The 12,372-nt window shown below is 32.7% G+C and overlaps 2 protein-coding genes across 8 annotated transcripts in view; one reads left to right on the top strand and one right to left on the bottom strand.

Annotated features, from left to right (window-relative positions):
* Positions 1–455: 455 nt before the first annotated feature.
* Positions 456–1,473, top strand: mRpL22 (mitochondrial ribosomal protein L22). The gene is made up of 3 exons (XM_072528740.1): positions 456–743; positions 930–1,143; positions 1,214–1,473. The coding sequence occupies exons 1-3, from the start codon at positions 546–548 to the stop codon at positions 1,432–1,434; spliced, it is 633 nt and encodes a 210-aa protein (XP_072384841.1). The 5' UTR covers positions 456–545; the 3' UTR covers positions 1,435–1,473.
* Positions 1,474–1,612: 139 nt separating this feature from the next.
* Positions 1,613–12,372, bottom strand: part of LOC140439073 (ral GTPase-activating protein subunit beta) — a 52,541-nt gene continuing 41,781 nt past the window's right edge. For all 7 annotated transcript variants that reach the window (XM_072528729.1, XM_072528731.1, XM_072528732.1 and 4 more), the window contains 7 exons: positions 9,106–9,320; positions 7,048–7,282; positions 6,076–6,325; positions 5,505–5,711; positions 3,330–3,500; positions 3,010–3,259; positions 1,613–1,885 (listed from right to left, as the gene is read on the bottom strand). In XM_072528729.1, the coding sequence (XP_072384830.1) occupies positions 1,774–1,885; positions 3,010–3,259; positions 3,330–3,500; positions 5,505–5,711; positions 6,076–6,325; positions 7,048–7,282; positions 9,106–9,320 (1,440 nt within the window). In that variant the 3' untranslated portion in view covers positions 1,613–1,773. The remainder of the gene's footprint in view (positions 1,886–3,009; positions 3,260–3,329; positions 3,501–5,504; positions 5,712–6,075; positions 6,326–7,047; positions 7,283–9,105; positions 9,321–12,372) is intronic.

The raw sequence follows: 12,372 nt of genomic DNA, 5'->3' as shown, positions 1-12,372 counted from the left end.
AGGCAATGCTGTATGGTAATGGATGTGATGATATTTGATTATTATATAAGTACATAAAGTGTCATTTTTATTGAACCTGAAAATTATATATACACAGTCAATACATTTTAAACGTTATTTCCAAAATTTGGTTTATTGATATTGAGGATAATTTTTAAGATTCTCAATTTTTGCTTATTTCTAATATTTAATGATTTTTCTTAATGCTTTGTCCACTGGCCAACAGGTAGCGCTAGGAGGACTAGACTAGAATTTCTTAGATTATTTTTTTATTATATAAATAAACTGTTTGAAATAGATTTATATGGAATTATATAATATTAGTTAATTATTTATAATTAATATTATATTATTTTTAATATCTTTATTTATAGGAAATCACGAGGAAATCCATCATAGATAAATAAGCTCCATCGAGTTAGAATCTACTCTAACTCGATGATAAGCTCTAACCAAATAGATGACAGATATAATATAAAAGAAGACGAAAAGTTAGGTTATAGCATTTTTCAAATCAGAAATAAATTTTATATAAGTAGAAATAAATGGCTTTAAGGAAAATACTATGTAATTCTGTTAATTTTCAAAAATTATTTCAACCTGTCATAATACAATGTAATCATATTCATAGTTCCTCGACGAACCATGCATGGACAAATCAGGAAAGAAACACAAAAAAATGGTTAAAATATAATGAAAAAGTGTATCCACCTCAACAACCAGATGAGGAAAAAAGAAAAGCAGTAAGTGTTTTTTAATAAGATACGAATTAAACCACTGTTTGAGTTTAAGGTGATGTATTATCAATCAGGATTCTATTGATCTGTACTTGTTCTACTTCACTTTCTACTACTTTGAAGTGTCTTTGGTTTCATATTTTAGTTTTGGTTTTAAAGTATATCTTGATATTTCAACTTGTTAACTTTTAGTTTGTTTGTCATCAAAGGACAAACATTAAATACAGTCCATGGAAGATGTGGTACATAGCTTGCTTAATTAGGGGTATGCCAGTAGACGAGGCTATCAAACAGTTAAAGTTTGTAGTTAAAAAGGGAGCAAAAGATGTTAGGGAAGTCCTGGAAGAAGCCAAGGAGTTAGCTGTAAAGGAACACAATGTGGAGTTTGCCAGTAACTTATGGGTTGGTAAGTATTTGCTTTTTTCCAACTAATTTTATGAATTTGATAAGAACAACAATTTCTTTGTGTATTTCAGCTGAATCGTTTGTGGGGAAGGGTGCTGTCATTAAAGGTATGAGAAGGCATGCTAGGCAAAGGTTTGGAATAGTTGAATATGTCCATTGCCACTATTTTGTTAGGCTAGAAGAAGGTCAACCACCAGAACATTATTATTTATCACATCCCAAAGAACCGCATGAACAATTAGAGGATTGGTTAGCTCAAATGAGAAGAAGGAAAATCACCAATTCATTGTAATTTTAGTGTAGATATCTAAATAAATGTTTCCTATATGAAGGTTATCCATCTTTATAACACACTATTATCTGAAACCTAACCGATATAGTAATGATACATAAAAAATGTAATGATAATCATATATTCATTTTGGTTACTATACAATAACACATATAAACTGTTTATTTGAGACCAAGAATGAAAAGAAATATTTGTTCAAAAAAATATCAGCTGAATAGGAAAATAAAACAAGTTTTTAAAGGTTTTTAATTATATTTAACTATAAAATAGGGTAAATAATAAATACACTTAATATTTTAACAATAAATAAAAAATATTTAAATAAATTAACGAAGTAAATTAAGTACTACTAAATAAATAAGTCAATAATTCGGGTTTGCTCATTTCCCTTTTATATTTCTGGACAATTTCTTGGATTTTTAATCTTCTTCGAAGGTGTGGTGGTTGATAACTGAAACAAAAACCATATTTAACATATTTTAAATAGAGAATTAGGTAGGTTAGGAAGTTGTTGCTCTATTTTAACCTTTATTTTGCAAGCCTTAATATAACAGTAATTTTTGTGAAATTGTTGTTTAGGTAGTGTGATATGGTATATCACAAGGCATTTTGACCATTTTTATGTTATTCTTTTTATAAATAAGGGAGATATAGAGTGTATCACATAAAATACCATAGTCAAATATCCAAATTTATTGTAAAAGTTTATTACATATCTTATAAGAAACATAGTCTAAGATTGTAGGTGAAACTTCACAATAAAAGCAGAAACTAAAAATACTAAAACTAGTTTTTTAATAAAAAATGGAAGCAAAAAGTAATAAAGTATATATGGCAAAGTAAACTATAAGATACAAAGCAAAAATGCTCCTTTATCTTTGGCAAAGTAGATTATAGGATACAGCATAAAAAATGGTTCGGTATTGTCACTTGGATATTTATATATAAAAAATATTCATATATGTATGATCACAACACATCATCATACTACAACTTCACCTCCTGTATTAAAACAAAACACTTATTTTTACACTAATACTGAATAAAACTTACCAGCCTTTTTCTAATCGGCGGTCACTAGGCAACCATCTTATAAACAATTGTGACTAACTTTGAATGATCAGCCAACTATAGATGGCAGTACTATTAGCTTTTTAAGTTTAGTAGACATATAGACAACACAATTAACAGACTATAGTGAGTACTTAGTGATTTAAGATATAGACAATTTGGATACTTGAAAATGACATAGCCTATAAGATACAAGTCCAAATTAAGGGCTAAATATAATCAGGCTTTATTAGTGGATCACTGAACCTATAATTTATATTTTGTTGTAATTCCACCTCTAAAACTGCTCTGTATGTTTTATAATAATTTGGGATGATACAGACATCAGTTACAATGTTATACAGTATGATCAGAATTTTCTACAAATGTTTTTGTAACCAAGGATAATTTTTATAATAACCACATTTACACAATAAAACCACATTTACAATATCGTACAAGTATGTACGATAAGAAAACTGAAACAAAATGCTTGCCATCCTTCTTTATATTTAAAAACCTTACCTATCAGAGTCCAGTCTTCTTCGTCTAGCCATATTCATAGCAGTATGCCTAACTAACGGCCCTAAAGCTCTTCTGCTAACAACCATACCATCTACAAGAGGTGAAGCCAGTCCAACTCTGCCTGTCGGTCCTTGCAGATGAACTCTCAATAAGCCTGTGGATAATATATGGAGAAAAATCACTAAAACGTCACTTGTTTTTTGGTTGGTTCCTTTTTCTAGACCGGTATTCATGGAATTGAGAAGATCACCTACAAAAAATATAAACATACTCATATATATTTTTAAAACTAGATATTTTGTATTTCTTGAATGCCTTACTTATCGGTAAAGTCAGATGATCTTCGAAACTTTCCAACCATACAACCATTATTTTTGTATTAGTGTGTGGGTGTAATATGGACTTATGCGACATCCTCTTTGGTGGAACTGGTTGTTTGTCCAAGTCTAAACTCAACGCTCTTTTATCAGACCAAGGCTTATCACTCCAAGCTGAAAAATTTAAACATCATATTATCCTTGATTTTAATGAAATGAAAAAAAGTTATCAAGTAACCAAGACATTCTCCGCTTATTTGTTGACCTAACAAGAGCATACGACACAGTACCAGTAAAAAAATATGGCAAGTAATGGAAAACTTTGCAATAAATAATAAAATACCATATCAGGAGAATGCCTAGTAACAAAAGGATTGCTACAAGGATGCTGTCTTTCTCTGCTGATACACCCTTCATTTCACTGGTGACCAAGTGGTTAGGGCCCAGGACAAAGATCCAATATACATGCATTATGAACATAACCATAGATGACAACTAAAGAAATTTGACAGTTAACATTATTAGTATTAGTTAGTAATCTGTATTTCGAAAATTGTACATACATATATACAAAGACTTTTATGCTGAGTTAATTTGGGCATTACTCTAATGTGAATGGGGCAATTTATCTTATGCAAGCATATTTGGCACCTTTTTCTGTCACAGTCAATCTATGAATGGGGTAAAATATACTTAATCTCCCTGTTGTTATAACTAAGTGTAGGTAGATTTATTTCAAACAGATGTTTATTTCTAAGAAGGAATAGAAGACATTCCTCAACATATATTGCAGGTACCGTTAAGATATTGTTACTTTTAAAGACTCCTCTGCAAGATGCTCCAAATCTCATTTTTGTAATAATTCTGAAAGCTCGTTTCTGACAGAAAAATGTTTTGCTTTCGCCATAAAAAATTGCCCCAATGATTCAAAGTTTAAAAAATATATTGTTTGTAGGTCATCTTGATTTAAATATTGTGATAATAGTCTTAAACTATAGCATATCAATTGAACCTTTTATTAGGTTGTTGTATGTGACTTCCCCTGTCAATGTTGCATCAATTGTCATGCCTAAAAATGTAGTTTTAGTGCAAATTTCAACGTTTGTATCATCTAACAGAAGATTATTTTGACATTCTACGTTTGATCCGGTTGTTCTAAACATTTTAAACAATTCGTTTTTTGTTTATTTATAATTAATCCTTCACTGGAGAACCAATTTAACATTTTTCCATAAATACTGACAGTTTCATTTAGTAGAATCTCCAAATGATTTGCTGTAACTAGAACATTTGTATTATCAGCATAATTAATTAGACTACAAATGTCATGATTAACACAGTACGACATATCGTTTATGTACAAAATGAAAATTATCGGTCCAATTATACTGCTTTGAGGAATGCCTAATTTTATATTTGTAATTTCAGATTTAATATTCATAGTATGTTTGTTAAAATTACCTTTTGTGATCTTCCTGATAAGAATGATTTGAACCAATAATGAGCTACTCCATTTAAACCATATAAGCTTAGTTTTTTCAGTAATCGATCATGGTTAACACAATCATACGCTTTTGTTAAATCTAGAAATAACTTTAAATTGCCTCGTTCTGTTCTAGTACTTCTAAGACACTTTGAGTAAATTTATATATGGCTGTTGGCGTTCCTTTGCCTTTAAGATATGCATGTTGACTACTATTATTGATTGCTTTATGTTTTAACATATTTCGTCAACCTGTTGCTCATATATTTTTCAAATATTTTCGAAAAACTTGGCAACAAGCTTATTGGCCGATAATTCTCAATTTGTGTCATGCTACCTTTCTTGTGTAAAGGTCCAATCACTGCTACTTTTAGTTTATCTGGGAACACACCTGATTTAAAAGAAGTATTTACTGCATATGTTAATGGCATGATAATCTCATTTACACATTTTTTAATGAGAGCAGATATGGAAATTTCATCATCACCACTACTCTCTTTATTTTTCAAACCTTTTATAACAAAAACAATTTCTTCCTTAGTTACAGGCCTTAAATACATAGATCTCTTCGCTTGTACTATGGATGATTCGTAGGAGTGTGTGGAAAATTCAGATACCAATATAACATTATTAGCCACTGTACTACCTTCTCCTGGAATTTGAATTTCCCTCTGAGTTGTTTATATTATACTTACATGAAAGATTGTTTGAGTTAAAACTTGACTGTTCAGTCGTTACTTCTGGTGGTTTACACTGAGATGGAATGACGAAAGCGATTTCAGAGCAGGCATCAGCCCAATACAACACGTGACTTGAACCGTCATATAATTTCTGTTTCTTGGTACACTCATGGTCAGTCACAGGTGCTATTTTCCAGCTGGTAGAAACATGGCCGGTCCAACCTGGTTGTTAAAAATACATCGATTATACTTCTGTAACATTCTACTTTTAAGTATATCATTGCTTTCGTGCTTTATTAATACTATTTATACAGTTTAATGAATTAATTGTAATAAATAAACCAAGAAATCTTGAAAAATGTGTTTCTTGAAAGAACGAAGTAACTATTTAAATAAATGACTAACACTTGAATAATTTGATTATACACTAAATAATCAGTAATCAATATAGTTTATAGTGTTTATACTCAGAATACTGGGCCAACAGTACAAACCAAAGTCCTGATGATGCCACCAGAAAATAAATCGAAATCTCTACGTCCAAGAACTATTGTGGTAACCTAAAAAACAATCACTGTGTACTGACCTGGATGACTGCTAACCTCAACGGGCCACCCCAAAGTGTGGATGAACTCGGAAAAATAGGGAGACAACTCATGTTCATTCAAGACATTGCCTACTATGTCCTGAGCGTGGCTCTGCTGCGATTTTACGTAAAAAACGTGTACGGTATCGCATGTTCGCGGACTCATGTTATCTAACAGAGCGAGATCGTTGCAAAAATCATTTGCGCTACTGTCTATGACCGCTAGATGTCCATTTTCTTCTTGTCCGTTCTAAAAAAAAATAAAAATGCTGTGGCTTACAGAAGGCACTGTTATACAAGCAATAAAAATGTGATTTTATCATATTAAATACTACTAGAAGGTATTTTTCATAGTTTAATGCGAAAATTGGACATAACCTAAATATATTTATAAAACTGGAGATTTTTATTTACTGAAAATACATTATTATTCGTCTGCTGACTGAAATTCAAATGTTTCTGAGTCATCCTCATAGTTGTTTGGAACTTTCTTCAATCACTCTTGAAAATTCTTCTTGGAATCACTGGAATCTTTATCCTTTCCTCCAACTGTACGTGCAGCTGCTTCACGGTAAGATATTTTGGCAGCATCTTCGACAAAACACACGCAAATGTTCTTTTTAAAGTCTTAAATAGCCTGAAACGAAAACCAAAGACGTAACTTGAGGTCTTTTGGCAATTCACGCTCTAAAAACTCCCTTGCCAATGATGGATCATACGTAGCAATTCGACCATTTATTTCGGAGTCTTTGGTCATTAAGTAGATAAAAATGCGCTTGGATCCAGTCAACTTTTTGACCCCTCTCAATCGTAACATTTTGACATAATATGTCAAAAAGTCACGCAAGAGATCTGGCCATCTGTACGCGCGGCCGGTATGCTCGGTCTATGTTAATATATACGTCTATGGGTACAATGTCATGTAAATATTAATGTATGCATTAAATAGAGAATTATGTGGACATATCTTACCTCTGCTTCATCTAAAGAGAGCAATCCAAAGTGTGACAAAAACAAACGTGCTGTCTGAAATTCGTGGCACACTGGAGGAGGTGCATAGTCTGATAAATTGTCCTGGACTTGTGACTGGTGTATATTATTTTCGAATGAGGCTTGCCGGTTGACGAGTTGCTGTATAACGTCAATTTCCTTCTTAATGTTTTCGTCTTCGGATAATACTGATTCTAAAGATGGGATGGATAAGTCTCTAAAAAAAATCGATATTTCCCTTTCATTCATAATCAGATACATCGATTAAAAGAAATTTACAGTGATTAAAAATGTTCTAAAATCAATACAATTAAATTTAAAGTTCAATAGTTTATATATATATATATATATATATATATATATATATATATATATATATATATATATACATGTATATATATTCTACGATTTTTTGACATTTAACATATGCTCTGGACACAGAACAAGAAACAATCAGAATGCCCACTCTCCTTGTCAAGATAAGTACGCGCATCTAGTTCGCGCAGACGGAATACGCCATGTTTTAACGGAACCAGTGCTGTTCAGTGAAATTTTATCTGGTGTGCATAGAAAAATTAACCCGGTTTAATTGATTTACGGCCACCATAGACATATGCAATATTTTATGTCGTACTTTTAGTTGAAGAAGAGATTAAATTATTTCAAATTATTAATCTCTAAAAATTTAAATTACGGTTGTGTCGTAGCTTGTCACAAATTTCTCAATCCGAGTCTGTGTTTCCGTTTAAAATATGGCGATGGCGTGCTGATATACTTCAAAGGCTACATCTGAGAGTGGGCATTCTGATTGTTATTTATTCTGTGCTCTGGACATCTTGCAGCGTCTTTAACTTTTTTGTCTTTCTTGAGATTGTAAATAAGAAATAATCACTTTTATTATAATCATTTTCAATGATAGATCCTTAAATATTTGCAAAGCAGACCAAATGCCTCGGAAGTCGATACTTTAGGTCTGAAAATAAACACAAATAAAACAAAAATAATGAATGTTACACGTACTCCAAATGTCATTACTTTATGAAGTGACAATGCATTTCTATTGTAATAGGTTGTACTGACTTACATTGTTTCAATGCTAGGCAGTATTGGTAAAAATGTAAAGAGACTTACAATTTACAAAAAAGATAGTAAATAATATAAAGAGAAGAGTTAATAATTGGGGCAATATGTCTGACAGTTTTGCTACCAATAGAGGTTTGACGTTATCTACAATTTTCTTGTCTTTTGTCTACAGTCATGGCACTCACTTTGAAGTATGTTCGATAAACGGGATTTTCCGGAAAACCTTAAGAGACTTAGATTCTTCTTAAATTAACAGGTCCTTCAAGAATTTTACATGGAAGCTGCAAATCATTGTAAAAGTACTTTAATTCTCGAAAGTGAATCGAAACAACGTTGTCGAGCATTAGTTTTATTTAATTACCTGTTAAAATTGCAACACATTTAATTCTATCCGTAGTAAAATATTGGCTCGTCATTTTATCGAACTATTTGTAGCATTTTAGAGATTATTTTTTGAAAGAATATTAATGATTATTCTCGGAGATAGCGAAATGAAATGGGTATTTACAGATGTTTAAGGCTCTAATAAGATGGCAGGTTTTGAGAGGAATTAATGGAAATAACAGACGCAAGTCTGTTTTTAGATTGAGATTTCAGGTACTAGACCTAGACGATTTTAATAGCAGAGTGAGCAAAAAGGAAGAAACATCTACAACCGTTTTTATTACTTTAATATTTTTTATTTAAAATGTAAAGTTTTCACGACTCTGTTAGTTTTGGTGGCAAGTTACGTTATTAATAAAGCTATTTTTATTAAATTCTCTTCATGATTATTTAGAGGATCTCTAAATCCAATGGTGCAGTAAAGGAATCTCAAAAAATTCTAATATGTACTTGAAAATTTGAAGGAGTACATCTTCAAATTTTACCGGAGCATTTCCAATTTAAATGGACTACACAGTCTATAACCTTATATATAACAAATATCACATGCTTATAAATATAAAATATACTCACACTTTGCATTGCATAACCCTTTCTACGCTATCGGGAAAGTATTTTTGCTTAACCACCGGTCTTACGGGAGTCTCTTGCATCACCACTGGCCGACAGGCATTGTGGGCGTGGTAGTTCGTTCCCGACTTGTGTCGTGGTAGGTGTCGCAGCTGCATGGTCCAGGCATGTCGGCCGAAAGGACCTCGTATCAACAGTGTTACCGTTGGTTGGGGATCCTACACATAAAAGTTAGTTTCAAATCTGCTTATCTCGTTAACGAAACGATTTAATTGTGTACAGAAGTAGAACACTTTATCTTGAAAGTGAAAACTAGAAGTCTTCTAGTCGTCCGATATTTCTCCTGTTACGTAAAGCGCATTAAAGAGTACGCCGGCAACTCCAGCAGTTTATCTCGTACGAAACGTGAGTTTTATTGTTTTTCATAATTTTGAGAGCAGTAGTACCTCGTCATTTATTATTATTGGTCCGTTGTCTGTTTCTTTGGTTATTATTGGTCCAAATATTTCATTCTGAAAGAGGTCTTATACACTCTGGCCAAAATTAACCGGCCACCTTAAAAATGGGTAATTTTTGATGTCTTATATCTCCTAAACCTGTTTTTTAATATGTTATAGCCTATTCCTTGACAATATCGTTATAATAATATGGTTACTAAACAGGTAAATTTTCATTGTATACCGGGTGTACGAATTACACTGTGTTTTTTTCTTAAAGTTTACACCACCCTGTGGAACATTCTAGCATTTATAAAATATTGAAATTACAACCTAACTATAGCCTCATGTTTTCTCAACATTTTGTTTTTTGATTCATTCGCTTATGTTGGATAATACAAAAGTTAGGTAGTTTAACAACTAGCCATGTTTTTCATCAATACAGACGATTTAACTCACCAGCAAAATTAACCCCACCACCTTTATTATTGTTTTGTTTAAATTACCTGACAGTTTGTTTCCTAAATTAGTGTAATCGAAGGATTTTTGACATATAGTCGTTGTACGACATTGTTGCAAATATGTTTCCGTGTTAATAACAATTCTTGAACAATTTGTAATTATTAAAATTAAATTTGTAATTAAAGTTAACAATTAAAATTGTAATTGTAATAATTGTTTAAGTTGAAATTTTAGTGCTTATTAAATTGTTTGCGATTTTAAAAATGCCACTCGTTCAAACTGATGCTGCTAGGGCAGTGGCTTTAGTTGATGCTGGTTACAATCAATATCATATTATCGCTGGTATACTCGATGTACCCAGAACTACGGTACAAGATGCCATCAGACGATTTCGGGAGACAGGATCGTACAAGCACAGGCCAGGTCAAGGCCGAAAACGATGCACTTCAGTTCGAGATGACCGCTTCATTGTCACTAATGTATTGAGAAATAGCTTTTGCACCGCTGCTGAAGCTCATAGGTCTCTTCTTGAGGTGAGAAATGTTAGTGTGAGTAGACAAACGATTAGAAGAAGACTGTCAGAAATAAACTTGAGGGTTTTTCGTCCAGCTCGCGCATCACAACTGATCCCACAACACCGTAGGGCTAGACTTCATTTTGCGCGAGAATATGCTGGACTATGGCGGAATTGAAGAATATACTGTTCTCAAGTGAGAGCAGAATAGCCCTAAAAGGTCCAGATAGACGCCAATGTGTCTATAGCCGACAAAATGAAAGGTTTGCTGCATGCACTATAACCGAAACAGTGGCTTACCGAGGAGGGTCAATAATGATTTGGGGAGGTATTTCTTACGAAGCGCGTACTGATCTTGTTGTGTTCGGTAGAGGCAGTGTGAATACCCAAGTGTACGTGCAAGAAGTTCTCCAAGACCATGTCATGCATTTTGCACCATTCATTGGTGATAACTTCAGACTAATACATGACAATGCACGTTGCCATACAGCAAGATCTACTCGTGAGTACCTTAATGAGGTCGGGATTCAAGTTATACCATGGCCAGCACACAGTCCCGATCTTAACCCAATCGAGCATATCTGGGACAACCTCAAAAGACGGGTAACAGCAAGAGTACCAGCCCCTGCATCCTTTGAAGAGCTGAAGACAGCTGCTGTAGAGGAGTGGCACAATATCCCCCAATCTGATATCCAGGATATCATGCATGGATTGCCAAACCGGCTCCAAGAAGTCCTAAGGGCTAGAGGCGGCAACACCCATTAATGATATCCATTTTTTTTAATTAGACTTTGATTTCCAAAATATTGTTAATTTGAATTTTCTTCGAAGATTTTATTCATTGGATTTTTACTGAAACAAAAAATGACTTTTTTTCAAAAAGATTATTTTTTCTCTAAAACATGTCTAGTTGTTAAAGTACCTAACTTTTGTATTATCCAACATAAGCGAATCAACCAAAAAACAAAATGTTGAGAAAGCATGCCGCTATAGTTACGATTTAATTTCAGTATTCTACAAATGCTAGAATATTCCACGGTGATGCAAACTTTAAGAGAAAAACACAGTTTGATTCGTACACACGGTATACAATGAAAATTTACCTGTTTAGCAACAATATTATTATAAAGATATTGTCAAGGAATAAGGCTATAACATATTAAAAAAATCACTTAAATCGGACAACAGGTTTAGGAGATATAAGCAATCAAAAATTACCAATTTTTCAGGTGGCCGGTTAATTTTGGTCCAGAGTGTACATACTTCTTCGTTTTTCTATAGTTTGTCTATGTGTTCAATAATATCTTCCTGTTTCCGTTTATTAATCAATATTCAGCTCTTTTCTGTTACTTTATATCTCACCTCATTTCTGATTGACCAAATTTTCCTTTGCTGCCTTTATTTTCTTTTGGACTTCTCGGTATATTTTGCTCTTCCTTGCATTGTTTACATTTTCACTGTTCTTTCTCCATTAACGTTAGTATGTTGTCGGTTGTCCGTCCTTTTTCTTGTTTTGGCATTTTAAACTTAATTCGTTTTTAATTATTTAAATTATTATAGTTTTAAAGTTCTTGCATCGACTGTTTGTGTACTGATTTTTGAGAAGAAGTATGTCAAATTGTGTTTAACTAAAAACCATCCACTATAGAACAATAGACTTAGTTGTTGCATAATGAACAATAGACACTGAATGTCGTTTCGCTGAAAATGCAAAAGCGTGGGCAGCTATGATGTCTAGACGTCTAGTTTCGCAATATATTCAAAAGACGACCCTCTTTGTAAAAGCTATTAGTGAGAAAGAATTATTCATGCATTCTTTCTTTCGCCGCCGTTTAGACAGCACGCTTAAAATCACTT

Source organism: Diabrotica undecimpunctata, chromosome 4 (assembly GCF_040954645.1).
Source record: "Diabrotica undecimpunctata isolate CICGRU chromosome 4, icDiaUnde3, whole genome shotgun sequence".
Classification (NCBI taxonomy): Eukaryota; Metazoa; Arthropoda; class Insecta; order Coleoptera; family Chrysomelidae; genus Diabrotica; species Diabrotica undecimpunctata.
Note: the sequence above shows the minus strand (reverse complement) of the source record. Positions and strands in the feature narration are given on the sequence as shown.